Source organism: Podarcis tiliguerta (assembly GCF_965153285.1).
Source record: "Podarcis tiliguerta genome assembly, chromosome: 1".
NCBI classification, from domain to species: domain Eukaryota; kingdom Metazoa; phylum Chordata; class Lepidosauria; order Squamata; family Lacertidae; genus Podarcis; species Podarcis tiliguerta.
In genome coordinates, this window is record NC_139534.1 from 78,791,421 (window position 1) to 78,816,693 (window position 25,273).

Here is a 25,273-nt window from a genome sequence, read left to right on the forward strand (position 1 = left end):
TCCACCACACTCCTTGGCAGCAAATTCCACTGTCAAACAGCTCTTACTGTCAGGAAGTTCTTCCTAATGTTTAGGTGGAATCTTCTTTCTTGTAGTTTGGATCCATTGCTCCGTGTCCGCTTCTCTGGAGCAGCAGAAAACAACCTTTCTCCCTCCTCTATGTGACATCCTTTTATATATTTGAACATGGCTATCATATCACCCCTTAACCTCCTCTTCTCCAGGCTAAACATGCCCAACTCCCTTATCATCACTTCCAGCTCCCTTATCCTCGCTTCCAGAGAGAGTAAGGCACATGGTATACAGTAGTACCTCAGGTTACATACGCTTCAGCTTACAGACTCCACTAACCCAGAAATATTACCTTGGGTTAAGAACTTTGCTTCAGGATGAGAACAGAAATCGTGTGGCGGCAGCAGGAGGCCCCCATTAGTTAAAGTGGTGCTTCAGGTTAAGAACAGTTTCAGATAAGAACGGACCTCCAGAACGAATTAAGTTCTTAACCTGAGGTACGACTGTATATCAAATGGGATGCTAGCTTCTGATATTCAAAGAACTTCAAGAACAGTTACCTACTGGGATAAGGATGACATGAGGTAGCCTAAAGTATATAAAATGTGCCTGGACATATAAACTTCAAACCCTTCTCAAGTTGGCTGTATGTAGATATGGGAACTGGGAATAGTATGGACTTCAGCATTGTCAGGTTTACTACATACAGTGAAAGTTTCTGTAGAGCTTACTTCCTCCTGAAGTTTAAACTGACATGTAAACAAACATATATAGGGAAATATCTTAAACCTCCTGGAATGAGGATTTCTTTTTTTACACTGAGGTTATCTAGCCTCAGTAAAAGTATCATCTCATAGGATAAAGGGGTATGATAGGCCTTGGTAGCATGTCATGGTAAACGTCATCATAAACTGATCATTGCTGTTTTGCTCCTTCCTGTAATCACAAGGGGGGAAACAAATCAGAGATGCTGGTTCAACCCCCTTTCCCAAATCACCGTCTGAGATAAGTACTGTTTTTGTTCTAGCCAAAGGAAGAAGAAAAAACAAGTTTAGAAGCTAATTAAAATATTTTCAGAATCATAAGTGAATACTTAAAAAAACTGTTTGCACCCTGACTTTACCTGGATTCCCTTTGCTGTAGCTTATGCTGTAAATGTATAATACAAACCCTACAATAAATTATTATACAACTATGGCATTGAGAAAATTCAAACATTTTCCACAATGTAACAAGTTCACTCTTTTTGGAAATTATAGTTGCCGTTTACTTCAGCTAGGAGTATCAATTTGATATTTTCTTAATTATGAATTTTACTTTTCTTTTTACTCCCCCCTGCCCAATCTTGTGTACCAAGTGACAAGTTGGTAAAACCTAATTATATATCATTCGGAGGAACATCTGGGCCACACTATCAGTGAAGGGCTACAGCTTATTTGTATATCGTCTGCACTGCGGGAAGAAGGCCCAAGGTTCAATCCGCAGCATTTCCAGGGATGATGGGAGTTGTAGTCCCAAAAACATCTGGAGGTCCCTACAGGTCCCTATCCTGGCACAGAAGTCTATGACAGATTTTCCAGTTTTATTACAGGTGAATCCTTTCTACCGCTGCTGCTTAACAGTACAGTCCTAGACATGTCTACTTGGGAGTAGAATAGGATTTACTCCCAGGTATGTGTGTACAGTGGTACCTCAGGTTAAGTCCTTAATTTGTTCTGGAGGTCCGTTCTTAACCTGCAACTGTTCTTAACCTGAAGCACCACTTTAGCTAATGGGGCCTCCTGCTGCTGCCGCGCCGCCGGAGCCCAATTTCTGTTCTTATCCTGAAGCAAAGTTCTTAACCTGAAGAACTATTTCTGGGTTAGTGGAGTGTGTAACCTAAAGCGTATGTAACCCGAGGTACCACTGTATGTGATTGCAGCCTAAAGCCCCCACTACTTTATAGAATGGTGCAACTGCTGTACGAAACTACATCTCACCTGTCCTTTGCTATATATATATATATATATATTAATACCCATCAGTGTAAATGTTCCAGTTAAGACTTATTTCAAGTTCTCTTCATTTTTAGTGAGACAGTTATAAAGAAAACCATTTAGTGTTCAAGAAAACATGTTTATACTTAAAATTCTAAACACGTATCACAATAGTTAAATGGCAGTTGAAGAGGAAAATCAAGCTATTTACATATTTATATTATATAATAAATGAAGAAATGCAGTAGGCAATATGCATATTTCATGTTCAAAAAGGCGCACGATGCAGGATTTAAAACATTAGACCAGCTCCCTTTCAAACATTTCAGAGTGTCCCATTAAAAACATACATATTTGTCCCAATGGCTATACAGATTTAACTTCAGTTATTTCATTCACATATGTCTAGAGATGAAATAGTAATACAAAATCATTGTGAAAATGGCATGCCTAATTTTCCATTTTGTTTGCTGCTTTAATTAAAAAAAGGAACGGAAAGAAAAATGGGCAGCACCATTCTGGTTTTAAGGAAGTTTAAATGTACAATGATTACCTTCAACTGCAAAGCTGTTTGGAAGAATAAAGCTCACCACACTACTGTATTCCCACCTCTACCCAACATATTCTCTCTCGAGAAGCAAACACATGACAAAAGAGAACCCTGTTTGTATAATCTGCTCAGATGCAAGCCAGAACCAGCACTCATGCTAGTTGTTCCTCTGCCAAATAATGACTTAATATTCAGAAATATTTTTACATGGTATCTTCCACAGAAATATTTTCTGCAGAATCAATAGGTCTTTGTTTTGTTTTTCTGGAAGTTTGCTCAGGTTTGACGCGGACAACGTCCACGTCCAGAAGGAACAGGGATGTCCAGAATTCTGCGTCTGTCTTCATATTCATCAGTATCTGTTGAGTCTTCGTCTTCATCCATCGCGCATTCGTTATGATTGGTTTCCTAAATGCAGGAACAGAAGTAATATAGGTAAGCTCTTTGACAAAGTTCCCTTGCAAAACTAACCCAACTGAATGTGATCATGTTTATCAAGCTGCATTAAACAAACAAAAGGATCAATGAGTACCACAGAAAAAGTAAAATACTTTAACATCTCTTGTAATTGTTATGGCATTTATACAACTACGTCTGGTTTCCAACAGCTTGCCAAAGTGTTACCCAACAGAAAGCCTGGGACTGGGCTGAAATTCCTGTCACAGCCATTCAAGATACCATTGTGCTATATATTGGACACTAGACAGTAGGACACTTCTTTGGTTCTTTAGTAGGCATTGGGCAAGATCCAAAACAATGCCAGTGGACACTACAGATTCTGGGGGCATGCAGGGAGCAGCAGCAGGAAAGAAAAGGAAGGGGAGTTTGTGCAAGTGCGCTGACACTGTTGGATTTCACCCATTCTTAGCAAATTGTCGCACACACAACTCTTGGGATAATGTACTAAACGTGCCTATTCCAATTGTGTAAAGTGCTTAACAGCCTTATATCATTGGACTTTGTAACACTCTATAGGAAGGCCATGCTACTCTCATGTTACAGAAAAGGAGCCAAGATATAACATGATTTGTCTGCTAAGTGTATTTTGGACAAACTGAATTTGAATCCAGTACAAATGGTATTTTATCATATTACCACTGAAAACTTTTTACTTTTGTGTAAGCCAAAAAGTTCTACTCATAAAGGCAGTCTATAAATATTTCTAATTAAAAGTAAGTCCTGTATTCCATCTACAGTTTATTTCAGTAAAAGCAGTCGAAGGCTCTGTTTTAAAATAAGATATCCAAGTAGACAGTGCGTTTTAAAAAGTAGAATGCCCATCCAAACACTCTTCTATAAAATCATGTATTCTGACAATAGCTTTCCTGGAATGCTTAAAAATGTCCTATCCCCCTGTCATTTGTGGAAAACAATGTTAAAACTATTTTCAAGACAAGGCACATAATGTGTCTGTTGACAACATGGACAGAGGTTGAACAAGCAAAGCAGAACACATGATCTGCTGTAACTAAATATAAGACAAAATAATGTTTCTATCCAACAATAAGTTCCCACTTATTTTATGTTATTCATTTAGCACATAAACAGCAGTGCAGTTATATAATATGTAGGCAATATCAAATTGTTAATATATCTAATATATTTGTTCTTCCCCAAACTGAGCATTATTCAAAAAACAAAGCAAAGCAAAGCAAAAAACAACAAAACAAGCAGTCAAAAAAGACATTTTACTACTTGGGCTTTTCCCAAATGTTCCAGGACCTTTATACACATTTCATAATCCCATATATGAGAAAGTTGTTATCAATCCCCTCACTGCATTTTCACTCATAATTGATAAAGAAGCAAGTATGATACTCGAGCACACACATTTTTAAACTAGGTAAAGTTTTTTTTTTTTACTTTACTCATCTTACAGCTTCTAAAAACTATTAACCTAGTTTTATGTAAAAAGGAGATCACTATTTATATTTAAACACAAAATCCAATTGTTTTCTGGAAACCAAAGAGAAGAGTTAAGGCCTAAGAACATCAATTTTAACTTACCATGCGTGCTGTAGATACTTTGAACGTTGGGCAAACCATATGAAATCTAGGAATGGTAACATTAAAAAATCTGTCTTTATAGTAGAGACAATGGAATGTATAGTATCCTTCCATGTACCCTGAAGTAGTGGCAAATGTCGTACAGCTGGTATATTCATAAACCCGACCAGGGCTGATTATGGGAAATTCTCCTGTAGAAACAAAGTTAACAGAGGACTTCAACCTCTGGAACCAAAAATACTTCAATTAGGATCAAACTTAACACTGCAATGAACTTTTTAAAAAAGTGTGCTTACAACTAGTCACTTTTATTTCTAAAAGAAATACAGCCACAAGACTGGTTCCAATACAGGCCCCATACCAGTTTCTTGACAAAACAAAAACAAACAAACCCACCCTCCTGACTGCTATTTGCCCTCAAATGTGTTATTTATACAGCAAACAGCATATATGGGGGCAGTTTATCAGCCATGGATATGGGGGAGTGTTTTTCACCAAAAACTGGGCTCCAATTTAGACTGAGAACAAGTTTCAGTGCAGGGCCTCAAAGCTACTCCCCTTCGCCCCAATAAAATTGGCCAGTTTAAGCACGCTTTTTTAAACAGCATGTTTATTGTAATGTGTAGTTTGGCCCTTAGAACTGTGCCACAGACTTTGAAGAAACAAAGAGCGAGCAGTCTATACTATTATAGATTTTAATCTTAGTATAAAATTGTAAGGGTGCTGCCATGCTGCAGTTTGCATGGCTTGTTGATGATAGGCAGCTGGTGTGAGGCCCAGACAGGCAGGAAGACGGAGTGAGCTAGCAGGCAGCCCAAGCAAGCAGGTGAGTAAGTGCGGCAGCCACCTCGGATAAGCCACAGAGCAACAGGCAGGACAGATTGGGGCAGCTCCGAAGAAATCATCTTGCTCTGATGCCACTGTCCACCTCACATGTTTCTCCCCTTCCTTCTCCCCGCTCCTTGCTGAAGGAAGCAGCAGCAGGGAAAAGGGTAGAAAGCCTTCCCCTCCATGTGCTGTTGCAGGGAAGCAAAGGAGAGAATGTCTCTTTCGTCTTCATCCCACTGTTGCAGGCTTCTTTCTCAGTCCTTCCTCAGTGATGGTGCACTTCCAACAAAGAAACCCTTTTTTAAAGTGTAATTGCCACACAGCGGGGGCACCAATGGTTGCTTAGATTGGGATCATGGCTGGGAAGAAAAGGATTAAGGTTCCTCTAACTGCACTCTGCATTTGTTGTTGTTGTTTTTAAAACAGTTACACTCTTTAAATATTCCTTACCTACTACTCCAGGACCTTGCACCTCCTCCACATCACCTTTGGCATTGGTTATTCTCCAGTACCGACTGTCTAGCTGACAAGCCTTCTCTGGAAGAGCATCTTTGGACATCTCAATTCTAAAAAATTATGCAAGGTACTCATTTTAGGGAGAGAGCAAAAGCACTAGCCAAAAACTATTACCTTCCTTAAAATACTATCCAGAATATTTTAACTGCTTTAGGGCCTTGAGAGGTGGAAGGAAATAGTTGTGACACTCGCCTGACCACATTACAAACAACACTCATTAGCAGGGGCATAAGAGTCATGTTTTTCTCTGACACAATGTAGCAATTTGACTGTCCAAGAAATACTACCCTAAGGGGGAAGATCTAGATCCTGTAATTATTACACAGGAAAAATAATAATTGAACAGATCTTAGAAGAAAGAATATGTTCTATAGAACACTACAGAAAAGGAAGTCAAAAGCAAAGAAGTAACTTCAGGGCAGTCTTGTAAAAAGCATTCAACATTTCCCCGTTCTTACTTTTTATCTCTCACTGATAAATTGTGATTTTGTAAGGACTAGTTTATATTTTAGGTCGTTTAGAATTTTGCCAGTGAGCAAAGAAAGCTTCAAGATGTGTCAGTAACACATTGATAAAATCAGCATTCATTTACTGCTCCTACCTGATTCTGTAAGTAAAGAAATAGTGAGGTGGATGTACAGAACTGAGTTCAGGTAGAAAAGATGTGGAGACAGAGACAGTAATATCTCCTGTTGTTGCTACGCAACTCTTGTCATGAACGTATCTAGCAAATAAAGAAAAAGGCATTATTTTGAAGAATAAACAAATACTGAAAAATTCATTTGTTTAAAACCAACTTTCACCTTACAATTTGTGCATTAAGAATCTATAGGAAAAGGCATTCTCTACACCCGCTTAATGCCATTTAGACTATATCTGTTTCTGCAGAACATAGTGCAAATGTATTGCCAGCATTACAATGTTATTATTGTAAATAATAAGTGTGCTTTGCTTTACTACCTCATGCTCACATACATGTCTAACAAATATTATAAGATGATAATTTATTTTTGTTACAAGCTTAAGATTAATACATTTTGTCATAATAAGATACCACAGATTGTAAACCAAAGGCATAATACCTGAAAATCTGGTCTCTGATGATGGGATAGCCACCTGTTACTACATTGTTTACATAGGAGGTGAACCATTCCAAATAGGAGCTACCTAATGGCAAAGGGGGAGAAACATTTCATAAGGTCATAAAAAGGCCAGTATGCCGATTACATATGCTATGACTAAAAACAAAACAAAGAACAGTTCAGACCTCCCAGGTGGTGGTCACCTAGCTCTGACCATTAGCAGTCTCAAGTACATGGTAAGGCACTATAGCACTAGAGTGCTGAGGTTTAGGACTAGGCAAGCGGAAGCTGCTCATTCATCTAAGACCAGAACTCAGAAATCTGAATGAAACTGGGGCAGGGGAGAAAGAGGAAGTTCCCACTTGTTTGTCCCCTACCCATGCTTCCTTACAGATCAGCTTGCCTCATTCCATTTTACTACGAAGCTTCATTTCACTATAGATGGCAATAAATGCATTGTTACGTTTAGCAAGATAGTAGGAAGAATTCAGTATCTTGGTATCAGGAAACATTTCCTCTTATCAGATGGAGTGATTTCCCCCCTTCTTGTCCCACAAATTGTTCTGGGATTTACCCCCTGATTCCCCCCCCCCCCCGAGTCAACTGGGAGAGCACAGGGGAAGAAGAAAGGAGGAGCCTTGTTGTGCTAGGGGACACATCACACTGGGTCCCTATTTGGTACAACTATGCTGGTACAACTATTTAATTGAATCTGGCTCTTGTTTTTTAAAATACAAATAAACCACCATTCCTCCCAATGCAAAGCACAAATAAAAAGCTTTGAGAAATGTGTGTGCATAGATGGTTCCATTTGTTAAACTTCCCTTCCCAAAGCTGTTCCCATCCTTGATCCTCTGAGCATGCTATTTTTGATTTGCCATAACCTTTGAAAGGTAATTATGCCTCAATTACATATCACAGGTCTATGAAAAGAGGGTCTGATGGTGTTACTGCAGTTGCTTTCTTCAAAAACCAAACTATAAGAACTGCAGAAAATGCAAGCTTGAGAAACCCTGATTGCTACTTCTCTAAGACAAAGCAGAAAGATGGAATGAAATGCTTATAAATGCACTCTCCCAACATCTTGCAATATTACACGTGATCACAGTTTAACAGATAGTTTGTCCTCTAATGTGCAAAAGATCTAGAATGAGCAAATGCTGCATGTTGAGGTAAGTGGAGAAAGTTCCAGACATATTCCAATTCATATTGACTTCTCTAAATTGTTTCCCATTTAAGTTCCAAAATACTTTTACCTGTAATAAACATATCAATTGCAGATGGATTGCGGGCCATTTGATCCTTTAAAGGAAAAAGGAAAAAGTTTATTTGTGTCCTTAAAAACTGGACTTACAGGTGACATTTGTACCATACAATACTGCAGGAAAATATTAGTCTGTAACCAGTAGTAAAAAAGAGAACAAAATTAAGTGTTTCATCTGTGCAAGCCACTTTATGTTCCCATCTCGTCTGTGAACATTTGGTAGAAAACTCAACTTGAAAACTTAAGATTTATTTCTTTGAAATCATAGTATCAATGAAACAGTCATTATGTTCTTTTTTATTATTAAATAGCTTTCAGAAGTTCTTCTACTTAGTTATGGCCCTTCCTGTAGCTAAAAACCAATTTGTGTTTTATGTACCACTATAACAATAGGGTGCTTTGAGCCCCCCCTCAATGCGCTGTTAATCAATAACTTACTATTATTTCAAAGTGTGAAGTTTGATTTTTATGCACTAGACACATTTGTATGAAGCCCATTTTTTTTGGAGGCAAACTTCTAATCAACTTGCAAGATCCTCCTTCCCCATCATCACATCCCCAGCTTCTTCACTAGTAGCCCTGCTTTGCCTGTCTCTCAGCTCCAGGTCCTAATGATCAGCCTTCACTTCTCTCATGGCAATTATAGCAATTGCTGCCATTTAAAAGCCCCTCTCCTTCACAAGTTAGAGCGTTTGAACATTTATGTGGCCTTTTGTGGATGGTGGGAAGTAGCTCAGAGATGAAAGACAGCTGATTTTAGATTTTTTAAAACATTCTACACACATATACTGCATCAGTTTCATCTACTGAAGATAATGAGTAGCATTAGTGTTGTCTAAAGTGTCTATTTACAAGTCTTTCTTACTGGGCATTGGTAGAAGATCTCATAACTATTGCGGCCCTCCACGCTTTCCAGAGCCATGTACTGACTCAATCCAGTGTGGATGCAAAAGGTTAAGGGAAGGCACTGTTTCAGTCCTAGCCGCTGCTGAAAGCCACCGGCTGCTGTGTCGATGTCCAGCAAATCTTCAGAGCGATAGTGGTTGGAAAGGGCCATGCTTCCCATCAACCTTTGGAAAGACAGAAAGAAAAGGGGGGGAGACATTATTAACCATTGGAAGAAACAAATTTCAAGTATGTGCAAGCTTACGTAGCGGCCGACTGCCAATTAGCAATGACAGTTAACGTTAGCTTCTCACCCTGGAACGACTAGCTTCTGTCCATTATGGATCCGAAATGAACATCGATAGTCATCGGGGAGTTTGCAACCAATTTGTGCTTCCACAGCATCCAGATCTTCCTCCCGAACACTCTCTGTGAGCATTCAAAAACTGTACCATTTAGCAGATTATCTTCAGACAATATAAACAATGCATTTTGCAGTAAGTTATTTAAGACGTGATGTTAAAACCTCTATAGCAAGCCCCATTCAAGTCAGCAGGTGTGACAACTGTGTTTAGAATTGTATATTTTCCTAGGGATTCTTCAGTTTACCTTTTCTGAAACAGACATCAATACTTATGTCAGAAACACTACACGAAAAGCATAATGTCTTTTGCTTTTGGAAACACCTATGTACTCCAAAGTGGTGGGCTTCTTTTCAAGACAAACCAGAGATAGAAGTCTGTCTTAATTCAAGCCACAGCATATAATCTGAATAGGGACACACTGCTGTAAAACAAGGAAGGCCAACTAGTAGTCTGTAGTTCAGACTCAGAAGCAGTTTTTGTCTGATTCTCCTGCCCTATGCAATTTGTGGCTAAAATATTTGCCAACTATTACTCAGGAGGAGAATAAATAATTTTCAAGGGCCATATAAGAGAGAAAATGGCATGTGTTAATGTTTGTTGTTTAGTCATTTAGTCGTGTCACTCTTCGTAACCCCAAAAGAGATTCATGTATTCCAAAGCCCACAGTAACAATCATTCTCACCTAGTATGGCTGCTTCCATTCTAGGGTTTTTAGTAATGCTGAGACACTATCAGCTGCAAGTGAAGTTAAAATGGCACTAGAGAGTTACATTCCCCTTGCATGTCTCTATAAGTGAAGGAAAGATGAACAACAAAACGGCTGCTCCAAAACTGGAGGAGACCACCTGCAATATATGGTTGCTTTTGTTTGATATGAATGCACATCAGCTCTAGCACACTGATTAAACTTTTAAAAGCATGTATTATTGTTTTTCCCCACAAGAAGAAAGGCAGGAAGAGAGCAGGGCATGTTCCAGTCCCGGGGGGTGGGTGTCATTTGAAGATGCTCCTCTGAGAAGTGGGGGAGGAAGAGCTGATCCTGAGGCTTTGAAAAACATTTCTGCACTTCATTAGTATGCAAAAATACAATGAAATGCTTTTTTAAAATAATAATAATAATAATAATAATAATTTGTTGAGCTTTTAAAAAACTCTGAATTTAGGGTTAAGGCTTCCTGTTGCCACCCATTGTCTAGAAGCCTATAAGATGGAGACATATAGCTGCTTTGCAAACCTCTTTGAAATTCAGCGCAGCTGATAGGGATTCCCCTTTCCCCCCATAATCTTCTCAGATTTCCAGAAAAGCAGTGAGACCTCTGGGAAAAGATCTACACACATGGACCCCATTTTGGTGTTTTAAGGAGCATCTTTAGCCCCACCCTCAACAAACCAGTAGCTGAATGATTAATGGAAAGATGCAGCATTCAGGGGTAAGAACATCTTGTTCAAACCATTCCTCAAATCTCACAGTGTGTGCTTTTCATATCTACTTCTTCAAAATTAACTATTATTGCTGCACTTTGGCCTTTGTACAAAACTGGGAATTAGAATTACCAAAAATAAAAATGCAAAATTCAATAGTGTTTTGCCTGTCCACACTGGACAGGCTAGCACCGATTCAAATCAAAGTCAGAAAACCCACTACAAATCAGGTCCTTAAGCTTTCCTTAATTTCACCATGTTTACAAATACATTATTTAACAGTTTGTGAAAAGTACCACACTCATTACTATAGTATGCAATCAAGGTCTATTTGGTTTTCCTTTTCCTGTTCTAGATCACTATGCCAGATCGAAAGCTAAGCACAATTTATTGTGTTTCACACACACACACAAAAGGCTAAAATTGAAAACGGGGAGGACAGAACTGTTCTCAGCCTAACAAGCATGTTGGCAATAGTTAAATAATCTAGGGTATTCATAAAGTGGCACTTAGTGATCTAAAACAATAACTTTAGAGAGAGAAAATGCAAGTACAACTGAAGTTGTATAAAACAGCAAACTTATAAACAATACCTTTCAAAGAAGTAATCATCCGAGGACAACGCTGAAACAGATATTTTTCTAAATCATCCCAGGCCTTTTTAAGTGTAGCATAAATTTGAATATACCTTCCGAGATCAGCATACATATCTATAAAGATTGCTTTCCAACTCCGAGATTTCTCAGCTCTAAAAAGATTTTAAAAAATATCTAAGCAGCAATAAGTAGTAAGAATGTTGCATATATGCATTTTTGGGGGGGACGCTTAGTAACCCCCCATTGCTAATTTTCAGTTTTTAAAGGTAAATTCCAGTTCAGAAGATTGGATTACAGGATTTACATAAGTGTTTAACTATTCCATTAAAAAAATTCAACTGGACTTGTATTTAATTTTGAATAATCTGCACACAAAAAGCAGGAAGGAAGAATAAGCCTCATAATTGTGTAATATTGTACAGAAACAACAGAAATAAGATTGTACAAAAGGGAAAGCAAAATACCATTCTGATAATTGGCTAATGATTTATGAATTCATTCTAGAGGATGTCACAAAAACAGTCAAGGCTTTGCCACAGGTGTGAATAAAGAATGCTTATAGAGCTGGCCAGCATAAAGGGGGGGGAGGGGTAGTGCCATGTGAATTTTCATGCATGCTTTAACAAGGAAACCTGTAAAAGTGACTGTGTGTCAAAATGAGCAGCAATTAATCCAAGTTTCAAACTCAAACACCAACATCCCATTTTCTGCTATCCAATTAGATTCCAATTAAAACCTATAGGATAGAACTATTGCATCATTTGTCATAGAAGTACCCTGCAACTTAGACAAGCTAAGCTGTTCTAGTATATCTACTGGAGAATCAGCACCACCTAGCATCTTTGCAGGAGGAAGCTATTATTTACCAACAGATTATTTTCTATTGAGCTGATGCTTGCAAACTTTTTCAGCTTTTTCAAAATTTATTTTTTAATGCACACAACTTTTAATCCAAGAAGTAGTCTACAAAAAATTGTAAATTTACCAGACAGAAAACTGGTAACACAACTGAATAATTTTCTCATTTTATGTAAATTAAGCACTAGCCATACTTACTCAGACAAAAGCCAATATTTCTTACAGTGCCTCCTCCACAGTGGATCATGACTTGAAAACTGATTTAATCTACGGCTTACGCAACAGCAGCTGCAAATACAATGTGAGTTTAAATTTCCCTACAAGTCAGACTAAAAGCAGGTTCAGTAATGATTGCACTTGTACTTTGTACAGAAATGCTGGAGAATTTCCTGTTTTTAAAGTTAAAATTGACACATGATTTCACACTTATCTTTAAGACTCAATTCTCTAAATTAACCCACACTTTTGTACATTTTCTCCATAGCAGCTGTGTTGTGGAATTCTGGACACTTTCATTTTGTGCCCCACCTCATGCTCTTTAACATCTGTATGAAGCTGCTGGGTGAGATCAGAAGACGATTTAGAGTGAAGAGTCATCAGTATGTTGATGACATTCAGCTTTGTTTATTTCATCAGAATCAAGTGAGACTGTTCAGGAACTGGACTGCTGCTTGGATTTGGTAATGAGCTGGATACGGACCAAATTTTCAAATAACCGGAGTTCTCCAAGTTAGGGCATTAGCTTCCAACTTGTTATGATGAATATGAGAAAAGTAGAGAGCAGGAGCTAAAAAAAATAAAAATACCCTAGCCCCTCTGTAGAGGGCAAGTTGAGAAAATTAATCCTAAAAGTTAAAAGAAATTAGCTTTGGTTTTTCTCTAGGCAGGAGATTCTATTCATGTCATAATCACTACTTCAGGAAGAGCAAGTTAAATTAGAGTTTATTCAACTGTATGTTCAGAAACGTATTTGGTATAAATTATTTGAATTGTACTGCTTGTGACATATATGGGAGGCAACATCATGGTAACATAAACCCAGTAATGTTGCACATTTGTATGTATTTGCTATTTTGCCAAGTGTTTAAGCTTCTCAGCTTTGGTTGTTGTATTAACTTGCACCTTTTGGAAAGGACTAAATGGTATTAAGGTGGGCTCAGCATATAGATTTTGGACAGATGAAATAAATGGCAGGGAATGTGGAATCATTGCCATAGGAAAGGAAAGGGGATACTTAAGTCCCATCTTCCAACCACTGGGAATTCTGCCAAGCCTTGTTGGGCTGCTTATAAAGCACACCAATTATCTGTGCTTAACTTTGGCTTTAACAGATGTCAAACTCAGCACTTTAAACAAGATATCCTAATAGAATGGAGTACACACCTCCCTACAGGTTCTACAGAATTTCCATTAACATTGAAAAACTATGAATTGTCATTTGGGTGCACAGTACATACAGCAGAATATATTTACCACCACCATCAGATTAGATCATAGTGTATAGAGACAAACTGAGGCAGACACTATAGTATCTATAACATTAAACACACAAAAAATACAAATAATTGGAAATTTAGGGACACTCCACAAGCAATAGCCTGGTTCACTCATTATGCCAAGCCAAATCATGGAAAGACCAAAACATGATATGGCTTGACATGATGTGCAAAGTTACTGTGTGATTCTGTAAGCTTATAATAGTATGGCAACACCACCTCTGCAAGTGAGGGCCTCCTGCAGACACAAGCTTATCAGATGGTGCATTTCTCACTATGTAGGAATCTGGCCTTTAGTATTCACTCCAGCTAAATATTAGACAGGTGCAGTGTTGTCAATGCTGTCTTTCCAGAACCTATTGAAAACCTTCTTTCTCCAAGCCTTTTAAGCTGAGATCTTTTCCAGTCTGCATCTCTATTGGAATTGAGCTCAAGTTGACAAAATCCCTTATTTAAGAAAGACCATCACTGGTGCAATTTGCAGATGAGCTCACAAAATATGGGTCAGCATTTCACAGACATTGATTGAGCCTGGACTGGCAATTCCAAGCAGCACTGACAACAGTCAAAAGCAGCACTCATTTAACATCAGGATAAGGTCCACAGAGGTTGTCAATCCTACACAAACATAAAGTTGATCTTCTTTTAAGTTCTTTTTAATGGTTGAAGTTGCTTAATAATTTTTGAATGTACATAAATTGTGGTATGGCTGCAAATATAAGGGTTAATTATAGAATTGTAGAACTTTGTCTTTGAAAGGCCTAAAAACTGCCTCCTACTTTTTTGTGCCCCAAAAAACATTTAGGCTGGCTATAGGCCTGACTTAGCCCCCTAAAAGGCAGCACATATATAATACCAGAAATAAGTAATTAATGCAAGGCAGACTCAAAGGAGAGTAAAGCAAAGGCTTTTTCTTTTAAAGTCCATTTTATATTAATATATGGAAACTCCCTCAGGGGAGAGGTCCATCTATTTTGGCTCCACGATTATCTCAGGTTTTGACACAGAGGGTCATAGAAACATTCTGGAAGTGAATGACTCCATTGCAAGGAATGCAGAACATGTCAAACTTTTACTATGCTTTCATGATCAGACATTAACAAAACAACTCACTCTCAGCACTTTGCAAGCTTGGCTCAAACTAAAAAGTTCCACTTCCAAGCTGCATTAGCCTCATCTAAAGTCTGTGCTGTCAAGGGCCAAACTAGACATAAATGCATCTCCCAGAAAAATATTCCGGTAGTTTTGCTGAAAGTGAGAAGAAGCCTCAGCAGGTTTCAAATTTAATCAGAGGAATGAAGAGGGGCTACTTTTCTTCTCTGGTCACTTCTTAAGGGAAAATATATGGGAGACAATTCTGAGTTTAAAGAAGTAGAAAAGGAAATGCTTAATTTCACCTCCTGCATTTCACTACCTGATAAGGACAGCACACTGTGGCTACTTTTTGTCTGGAGAGGGTTACTTTTTATTTTTAAAAAACAATGTCAGGAGATGGTTACACTCACATATCACCTAGTTGGCCCTAAGCTTTGTGACGCTCAATCAAATCCAGCCCCCAGCTACCTTGCACAAAGGAAGACACAAACCCCATATCATAAACCTTATCAATCTCTTTCTCTGCCCCCGAGAGGATTTTAAGCATCCACCATGTGGTGTCACTAGGGCAGGGCTCGCTTCGAGCACGTTGCCCAGAGCAAGCACCTGTTGACACAGCCGCGCTGTGGTGAAAGAAAACCCGTCTATCAGCGCAGGGCCAGCTTGGAAGCCACTTGGGACCCACGGCAGGAACCTCTCCAGAAATGTGCAATGCAGAGCAGCCCAGAGCACCAGGAGCTCTTGCAGGGGGGTGGGGGGAGAGATGGGTTGGGAGCTGCTTCCCCACAGACAGGGCCATCGACCCAGCTCCCATACCCAGGGCTATGGGATATCCCTCGCCCCATTTCCCCACTCGGCTCAACCCAAGCCTCGCATCCCCTACTCTTCCTTCCCATTCGGGAGCTTCTCCATGGAGATGTTTCCTGCACGCGCAGCCCCGCCATTGATGGGTTTTTTGCGTGGTGGTTGTGGTGGAAGGAGACGATCGCCATGGCTCGCTCTTCCCCCGAGAAGGCGGCAGCAGCAGCAGCAGCCGCCACCCTCCTCCTCTTCCTCCCCATTTCCCCATGGTTGGCGCCGCCAAGGGAACCCAAAGGCAGCCCCGAGAGCGCCGCCCTGCCCCGCCAGCTCCCCGCATTAAGCCCCGCCGGGCGCCGGGCTCCCCGCACCTCATGAGGTCCCTGTAATCCAGGAAGCTGAGGACGAGCAGCAGCGGGTCCGTGGGCAGCGACTCCAGGCTCAGGGGCTGCAAGTCCAACTCAACGGACGCCGCCATCTTGACGCCTCTCTGGTCGGGCCTCGGCTCCGGAGTGGGAGGCTCCTCCTCCTCCTCCTCCTCCTCCTCCCCCCCGCTCAGCTGGGGCCGGGCTGGGCTGGGCAAGGGCGAAGCGCGGCCTACGGCTTGTTCCTGCCCGCCTGGCAGGCATCTCCCGCCCCTCACGCTGGTTTGTTATCAAACACACACACAACACAGGGCTGGGCCGGGCTCAAGGGACGCGCTGCTGCATTCAAAGCCTCGATCTCACAAAACGCCCCTCGCCTGGAGGGTTGTGGGCGCGAGGGCTCCTTTGAACAGCTGCACTGCAGCAGGCAGAAATGCAACAGGTGTAGCTTTCCCGTTCCCCAAATTTGGGTCTGCAAGATTTGACTTTCGACCACGCGCAGTAGGCAGGGCGACGCACGTGCTTAGTTAGGGCGCCAGTGGAGCAGGTAGAATTTGAGGTTTATTTATTTATTTTAAAAAATAATTTAATTTTAATTATTTAATTAAATTAATTTAAAAAGTTATTTAAAAAAGAACTATCAACTAGTAGGCATCACTCTGGGGTGGGTGAGCTTTATTAGACTTCCTCGCACCCTACTCTGGTAACTCCACTCTAGGCCACCTGAGCTCCAAGCGACAGCATAGGGTGCAGAAGTAGCGCCAGGCTGTGTACAAGTAGGACCAATCCAAGTAGGACCTGAACTACCACAAAGTGGTGCCACCCACCACTGGCGGAGGAAGAGGAGTGCGGGGGGAACGCACCGCCCCTGGCAGTGCAATCCCAGTAGGGTGCCATCGCATAGTTGTCAACCTTCCCTTTTTTTGTGGGAAAGTCCCGTATTCCAGTGCCGTTTCCCGTTGCTATCCCGGATTGTTAGATATCCCGTAGACTGTCCCCGGGACAGGTGAGGCTGCTGATCCCTTATTTTCGAGGCTGCTGATCCCTTATTTTCAAATCTGAAAGTTGACCACTATGTGCCATTGTGATTGTTCCTGCCACTGCGCTGGGCACCACGCCCCTGCAGATGGCATGCCCTGCCCCCAGGATGCCCACCCCGCCCCTGTGGGTGGCACGCCATGCCCCCGGGATGCGCACCAGCCCCGCCCTGCCTGCTATCCCCCCCCCCAATGCCGGAGCATGAAGCTCCCCCACTGCCACCCACCCCTAACTCAGACAGCTGCTCTAGAACAAAACCGTGGTCAGTAATATCAAAAACTCCTGACACATCAATGAGAATTAACAGGGACATATTCCCCCTGTCTCTCTCCCAACAGAGGTCATCATACAGGGCAACCAAAGCAGTTTCTGTGCCAAAACCGGGCCTAAACCCAGATTGAGATGGATCTAGAAAATCGGTTTCCTCCTAAAGCTCTTGGATTTTATTTTGAATTACTGATCTGGATTTTATTTTGAATTATTGGGGAGGGGGGCACCATAATCTTTTCATTGTTTAGGACCTCTAAATATCTTAATCCAGCCCTGAGCTTGTGTCAGATTTGCCCAAGACACCAATTCCATTCCTTCAAGAAAAACTCAGCTGTTTTAGGAAGGAGCCTGTAACTGTGTAATGAAGTAGCTGATAAGCCTAATCTATGAAATGCACATTCAGTGTGCTGCATTTCCCAGAAACTTGGGTAACAACTTGGATTATGTAAAAAGAAGATGTTTTACAGCTGAATAGCTTTAATCTAAGGGTTAAATAAAATGGTAATCCCAAAATTTGTTGCCTTCCATAGAACACACACCACTTCATCTAATTTGGGCGGAATTAATAAAAAAGCTGCTATCAAATGGTTATGATAACTTTTGTTTATGCTGTTTTTTAAAGTGGTCTTGCAGTCAGGGCTGAGTGCCAGAATATGTTTTTCATAATGTTGGTTCAGCCATGGAATACATGAAATAATAATGGGCAGATTACCCTTACATATGTTGTCATAAATAACCTTCCTCACTACTGATTTCCAGATGCATCTGGATTTGGAGCAGGATTTCTAGGAATGTAGGATGAGATAGCTACATATTTTAGCCCTAGTAACTTTTATTATGGAAAGTAATTACTGTGTACATCTTATTAACAAACCACAATTCCATCCATTTCTATTCTAAAAGCATGTTAACTCAAAAGTCAGTCCCACTGAGTTCAATGTAACTACTGTAACTCCCAAGTGAGTGAGCTAGAAATTCTTTGTTTTCTGTGAGCTCGTATCTATGTAACACATGTTGCCTTTTTTCTTTTAGAGATAGTCAAGTCAAGACTAAGGTGTAAACAAACTGCATGTTGATCGTTTGGCTTTCTAAATCAACAGTATGTGCCTGGCAGAGGTCATATTTACATCCCCAAATCTTTTGCTTTAGTTGCAGTCCTAAACATAGGCTGGTCCTGTGGTTCAGCTGTGCTGGGCTGTTTGTTGTGCCAAGACTAACACGAGTGTATGAATACAATGATACCTCTGAATGCGAATGCGGTCTGTTCCGGAGCCCCATTCGCATCCTGAAGCGGCGATTTGCCATGTCTGCGCATGCGCGAGCGGTGAAACCCAGAAGTAATGCGTTCCGTTACTTCCAGGTTGCCGCGGAGTGTAACCTGAAAATGCTCAACCTGAAGTATATTTAACCCGAGGTATGACTGTACTTCCAACAGCAAAGGAGATAGCATTTTAATTTTTAATTTTACTTATTTTACTTATAATTTACTTTTTTATTTTACTAACATAGCAACATTGGCAGCAGCCTCCATAGCATCCCTAGCAACTCCCCCATCATTGATCAGACACAATGTCACATTTCCCATGTGTGCTAAACACCCATAAATGTTCAGTGTCAATCTAGTCTGTACCCTCCAAAGGCAATTCTTCAGCACACTTACCCCTGTGGCCACAAGTGTCCAAACTTCCCATGTACAAGGAATAGAACCTCATGGTAAACCAAATGCATCTGCCATCCAAATAAGGAAAGAGACCGCTAGTTTGCATTGTTGCTGGCGACTGCCCTTAACCTGCTCTTGTTTTTGTGTGTTTAATTTGTTGCATTACATTGACTTTTATATTGTATTTGTATATTACTTTTGTTTTAACTGCCTTGGTGCCTAGTTTCAGAAAGACACAATATAAATTTAAACCATAATAAATTCCAGTCGCAATCTGTCACCACTTCCGTTGCACAGAGCTTACTGGACCATTGTCTCCACACACACACATTTATCATGTTGAGAACACCAAACACAACTCACTGATGTGAAAGCCGGCTCACAACTTACTGCACACATATGATCTTGCTGATAGTTTAGTGAGAAAATTCAGAACCATTCCAAGAATTTTGCTGCCAGAGTCAAAGGGCAAGATGGTACCTCCACAATTTTCATGTGCAGAAGCCAACTGGAAAGCTGATTAATAAGTACTTCCAACACTGATGGTGGAACATCATTTTCTATCACACCTGAGGACAGCAGGCTAGTGTAGGGCACCCAGGGAAAGCCATATGACATGCTGTTCTGTCCCTGAACCCCCCAGCATCCACGCTAAAACAGATTACTCTTTTATTTAGCTGTGAGTTGTGCATTGCATGGGGTTGGACTAGATGACCCCTGTGATATCTTCCAATTATTCTATTCTATTCTATTCTATTCTATTCTATTCTATTCTATTCATTAAGTAACTTGCTGATTTGTTTAGATATTTATTAGATAGATTCCTTTTTCCAATGTCACAAAAGTTGATGCACGTTGTTTATGTGAAGGCTTAATCTTATGTGAGCCTCACCTTAATCTAGGTGGTTACTGAATATGAATGTTAATTAAACAATCTGTCTCTTGAATTTTTGTTAAGTATTGCACTGTATTTTCTTTTTGGCAAAGAGCAGAAGAGAAAATGAGTTGTCCTACTGAATTTTCTGTACCTACAAATGAACCATCTAATAAAAAGGGGAGCAGGGTGTAAACCTGCTATAGGTGTAGTCAGTAGGTGCCAACTATATTCTAGTTTAGATCTACCAAACTTTTTGCAGATTCTTCTCCAAAGGCATATCTCAGAACCGGCATGAATCTTTCTGGGTGACTGTAATCAACTAGTCACCTTAATGCATAGTTTTCCATTCAAATTTACAGCATGGACAACCTCTGAGTATCCTGGCAGATATTTGAAAGCTACACGGCTCAGAGATGAAATGTTAGCTTACATAGGGTAGAGATATTGAAGGAAGGTGATTGAGGAGCAGAGAGACAAAAAGTGTGGCACCCGAGGCCTCCATATCTTGTGAATTTACAGCACCAGACTGACAGTCGTATAAATGAGTGATGCTGTATGATGTTCTTTTCCAAGCATACTGTGGATCTGGCAGAGTGTCTTCACTTTTGTGCTGATGTGTCCAGAATTCAAATAATTTGATTCCTGGGTATGACAGGATTGGGAGCATAGTATTACCTTGAGGAAAGAAGCAGGAGAGACAGCTGTACCCAGCTTTCAATAAAGATATTGCATTAACAGCAGCTTCCTGTTTTACTCATGTCACCAAAAAGTCCATTAAGCTGACATGATATTACCCTTTTCTTCCAAGGGCACAGAATTAAAAAGTGATACTGCCGGTAATACTCTCATTTTCCAACCATGACATTGAATAATGGGGAAAAAATTGAATAATGATGTGCTTTTCAAATAATGCTGTTGCTGAACACATCCAAAGAACAATATAATTCAGTATCAAATGTCCCAGTTTTCCAGTTTTATTTTTGTGGATCATGATGGGATGCTCTGACGATGTGACTTTTTTAAAAGGACTGGAAGAAAATGACATTTTCCTCTAATTTCTTCATTGCTTTTCTGGTCTTTTTACAAAAGGAGATCTGCTCTCTATTTCTTTTTTTCTTTTCACATTTCAAAACAACTTCTCCAATAATTCACACTGTTTTGTGATAAAAACATATGTTAAATAGTGAGGTGCTGCTTTTGAAGCAGTTGCGATCCCATCATTCCCTGCTTCTTTCTCCTCCACACCACTGAAGAAGACTCAAGAGACAGCATGTTGGTGGAATGGTTAAATTTATTGAAATATAGCATGAGATCTGCAAATCAAGAGCCAATTATTAAGCGAGGGCTGCTGAGTAGGAATTAGAAGGGACTCAGGCATAATACAGATTGTCTCCGCAACCTCCCAACAGTATAAAGGGGGGAGCACCCCACTCGTACCCCCTGGGCATGTCCACTGCTGCATACAGTAGCTTTCTAGCCAAGAACTGGCTGTATCTCCCCAGCTTTGCCTGGTGAGCCTTGAGGTATGTGAGCATATTCATCATGGCCCCACAACAAAGCGTTCACTCTAGTGTACCTGTCCATCCCTATGGATGTCCCAGAGCCCGCCTCCGCCTGTAGCTCAAGGGGTTGACTCTTGTGTGCCCACAACCTCATAAACCCTCAGGGTGGCCTAGTATGTCCTTAAATTGTTCTTCTGCCCCACACCAAACACCCCAGGAGGTGATCACTTCTTTCTCAAGGTAGTCTAAGAAAGGCCAAATTTTCTCCAGAAAAAAATTATTTCCTCACCACAGTGGCGTAGCGTGGGGGGTGCAGGGGGGGCCGGCCTCACCGGGCGCAACCTCTGGGGGAGGCGTGCTCGCACTCGCAGCTCTCTGCCCCTACCTGGCTCACTCACTCTCTCACTGCAGTGCTGGCTGTGCGAATCCAAGCCGCCGGGTCGCCGCCCACTGTGGAGGGGAGGGTGCCAGGCATGCGGTGCGGTGCGGAGAGAGAGCGAGGGACTATCTGGGGGAGGGACAGTGCAGTGGGGGGGGGGAGGCGCAAATTACTTGCCTTGCCCCGGGTGCTGACAACCCACGCTACGCCACTGCCTCACCATAACCTCATACTTCAGCACTTGAACCTTAACAATGGTCCCATTCATGCATCTTGTACAGAGAGTAGCCACGACACCTCATATTTTTGCAATGGAGGATGGGTGATTTTTTTTGCCAAACTTGACAATACAGTTTGCCTTGTGTGATCTCATCCCTTGCCATCCTTCCTTATCTAACCTATATTTTATTTTTCTCCGGGGCACATATGTTGGGATATCTGGGCTTTCTTTAGAGATGTGTGGGCAAGATTGCCTGGCAGACACTCTTAGATTTTAAAAGGTCAATGAATAGTTGAGCTATTGTGCATTTATATAGAAGCAACACTGTATACAGGAACAGGACTGCAAAAAATGTAGGATTATGCTGCCTACAATGCTTGTGAGGCCAATTGGGAAATAAATAATAAAAATGAACAAGCAACAACAACAAATCAACCATGAGCCAGGCAGGAGAAGGCAGAAGAAGTGAGATGAGAGGCATAAAGTCTGATTTGTGAGGAGTCTGTCTGCACCAATTTGGTGGTAAGCCGACAGTTCAGCAAGGCTATCTGCCTGTCTTCATATTAGAACAATTATCAATAGCACAATACCCATGACAATTGACAGATGTTTTTAGAGTAGAAATGAAAGGGTTTAAATTGGTACTGACAGGTATACAACTAGATTTGGCAAAGCCTTCATGGACAGCCAGAACTGCTTTTAGAAAACAGCAGATTTTGCAGTTGTGCATAATGTTTTTGTCCATTCTAGGCACCATGTACTGTATTTTTCGCTCTATAAGACGCACCAGACCATAAGACGGCACCTAGTTTTTAGAGGAGGAAAACAAGAAAAAAAATATTCTGAATCTCAGAAGCCAGAACAACAAGAGGGATCACTGTGCAGCAAAAGCAGTGATCCCTCTTGCTGTTCTGGCTTCTGGGAGAGCTGCACAGCCTGCATTCGCTCCATAAGACGCACACACATTTCCCCTTACTTTTTAGGAGGGAAAAAGTGAGTCTTATAGAGCAAAAAATATGGTATGTAATATGTGCTAATTATAGATTATCTGTATTAGGTTGAAGTATAATACAGAGATTAATATGGAAGTCCTGCCTGAGGGACTCCTATCCAATTCTGAGGAGGGGAGGCAGTTACTACAGCTTAAACAGCTGTGCCAAAATTTCACTTGCCTGCTCAGCGTCCTCTGATCACAAGCATTTTCTCAAAACCCATCAGACTTCTGCTTGCTACACAGGATTTATTTCAAATCATTTATAGCCTGCTCTTCATTACTAAAGACACAGAGCAGCATCCACTAACAATCACAGAACTCATGCCACCCCCCAAAATTAAGGGGGCTCTAAGGTTCAGTTAGAACTAGGGGATGTGGGTGGTGCTGTGGCTTAAACCACAGAGCCTAGGACTTGCCAGTCAGAAGGTCGGCGGTTCGAATCCCCGCGACGGAACGAGCTCCCATTGCTCAGTCCCAGCTCCTACCAACCTAGCAGTTCGAAAGCACGTCAAAGTGCAAGTAGATAAATAGGTACCGCTCCGGCGGGAAGGTAAACGGCGTTTCTGTGCGCTGCTCTGGTTTGCCAGAAGCAGCTTAGCCATGCTGGCCACATGACCCGGAAGCTGTACGCCGGCTCCCTCGGCCAATAAAGCGAGATGAGCGCCGCAACCCCAGAGTCGGCTACGACTGGACCTAATGGTCAGGGGTCCCTTTACCTTCAAGGTTCAGTTAAAACCAAAAGTTTTAACTGCACTCCTAAATAGAAGCTGTGAAGGTCCTATTTGGGTCTACTGAGGTAGAACATTCGAGAGGTAAAGGGTACATAAACAGAAAATGCCCTTTTGAGCATCGTCACTTTATGGTAGGGATATCAGTGGAAGGCTTTAGTTCTTGGGCAGGATTATGTGAAGGTTCTGGTATATGGATTATAACAATTCCATACACACATACACACACACACACACACACACACAAACACACCCCTTTGGTTGTGCTGTACATGAACAAAACCCATTGTAAATAAACTTTCCAACCTTGTGATTGATTAATCTGTAAGTTTTGCAGCTCAAGCAGATGGTTCTCTTTCTTTGCAAATAAATGCTGGCAGGATTGTACCCAGTTTCCTTAAAGCATCTCCAGATAATCAGTGAATGAATGCCTGAACTGTATATAGTCCCTTAAGTTCCCATATAAAGAAATCAGTAAAATACAATATACACTCTACATGCAATGAATAAGAGGGGATAGCTATAGCATTATTAAACCCTTTGAGGGGAAGGGAACAGTGTTGAAAGAAATAACACTCAACCTTTAAAGAACTCAAATAATATAAAATAAAAATTTAGACTAAAATCCTAAACATACTTATTATGGAGTAAGCCTTACCAAACGTAGCCAGTTTTACTTCCAAGTAAGCATGTACAGTGGTACCTCGGGTTACATACGCTTCAGCTTACAGACTCCGCTAACCCGGAAATAATGCTTCAGATTAAGAACTTTGCTTCAGGATGAGAACAGAAATCGTGCTCCGGCGGCGCAGCAGCAGCAGGAGGCCCCATTAGCTAAAGTGGTGCTTCAGGTTAAGAACAGTTTCAGGTTAAGAACGGACCTCCGGAACGAATGAAGTACTTAACCCGAGGTACCACTGTATCGGGTTGCATTGAAAGGGTTATTGAAACAACAGTGTGTTACTGTGCATGCGGAGAGGATCATCTTTCAAACTCTCCCTGGTTTCATCCTCAAATTGGCAGGAGTAATTCCAGTGACTGCCTCATTTTAGAAATCTTTTTGAAACCTATTACAAACCAACCAAAAATCTCAAGCAGCACAAGTACAGAGGAGAGAGAATTTATGCCACTCATTACCAATCATATCACAGGTAATATTCAATAGCCCACTCGTTACCATTCATATCACTTGATTGACACTCATACCATCGCACTGCTTATATGTGGCAGTCACAAAAGCAACAGATGTACTGCCTGTGGGGGAAAATAGCATTTTCTATGGTGATGATGGTTAGATTTATGTCATACCCTTCCAGCACACTTGCATTTCTCAGGGCGGCTTACAGAAGATAAAGACAATAAAATCAACATGTACGAAACATTGCAAATTCAATGGTTCAGCATCCCTGCAACAAAAGAAATTAGTAACGGTTGCTTGGTTGTGTGTTTGTTGCACTAAAATCTGATTGGCTGGAAAAGCCACTAGTGTA

General features: G+C 41.0%; 2 protein-coding genes and 1 long non-coding RNA gene across 4 annotated transcripts in view; 1 reads left to right on the forward strand and 2 right to left on the reverse strand.

The window, feature by feature from the left end:
* Positions 1-2,106: 2,106 nt before the first annotated feature.
* Positions 2,107-16,520, reverse strand: FBXO3 (F-box protein 3). Of its 2 annotated transcripts, none has more exons than XM_083435646.1 (11): positions 16,122-16,520; positions 12,560-12,649; positions 11,501-11,655; positions 9,435-9,549; positions 9,101-9,305; positions 8,228-8,273; positions 6,972-7,056; positions 6,491-6,613; positions 5,824-5,939; positions 4,546-4,736; positions 2,107-2,946 (listed from the first exon to the last, which is right to left on the reverse strand). In XM_083435646.1, the coding sequence occupies exons 1-11, from the start codon at positions 16,226-16,228 to the stop codon at positions 2,815-2,817; spliced, it is 1,365 nt and encodes a 454-aa protein (XP_083291772.1). In that variant the 5' UTR covers positions 16,229-16,520; the 3' UTR covers positions 2,107-2,814. The 2 variants fall into 2 exon arrangements, with proteins under 2 accessions (XP_083291772.1, XP_083291773.1); XM_083435647.1 differs by having other exon boundaries at positions 12,560-13,959; positions 15,357-16,273.
* The window catches only part of LOC310679604 (uncharacterized protein), an 82,373-nt gene continuing 60,018 nt past the window's right edge, over positions 2,919-25,273 (forward strand). The window contains exon 1 of the mRNA XM_083445139.1: positions 2,919-2,973. The gene's annotated coding sequence lies outside the window, so the exon portion shown is untranslated. The remainder of the gene's footprint in view (positions 2,974-25,273) is intronic.
* LOC310682012 overlaps positions 23,087-25,273 on the reverse strand; it is a 43,539-nt gene continuing 41,352 nt past the window's right edge. The window contains exons 2-3 of the long non-coding RNA XR_014513725.1: positions 23,772-24,486; positions 23,087-23,403 (exon numbers count right to left, since the gene is read on the reverse strand). This is a non-coding gene — a long non-coding RNA (uncharacterized lncRNA). The remainder of the gene's footprint in view (positions 23,404-23,771; positions 24,487-25,273) is intronic.

Coding starts and splice junctions, on each gene's coding strand:
- FBXO3 (XM_083435646.1), bottom strand. CDS start 16,228: ATGGCGGCGTCCGTTGAGTTGGACTTGCAGCCCCTGAGCCTGGAGTCG. Junction 8,274..9,100: donor AGATCTTCTACCAATGCCCA/GTAAGAAAGACT, acceptor TTTCCTTTAAAG/GATCAAATGGCCCGCAATCC. Junction 4,737..5,823: donor GCAAGGTCCTGGAGTAGTAG/GTAAGGAATATT, acceptor TTGTTTCTACAG/GAGAATTTCCCATAATCAGC.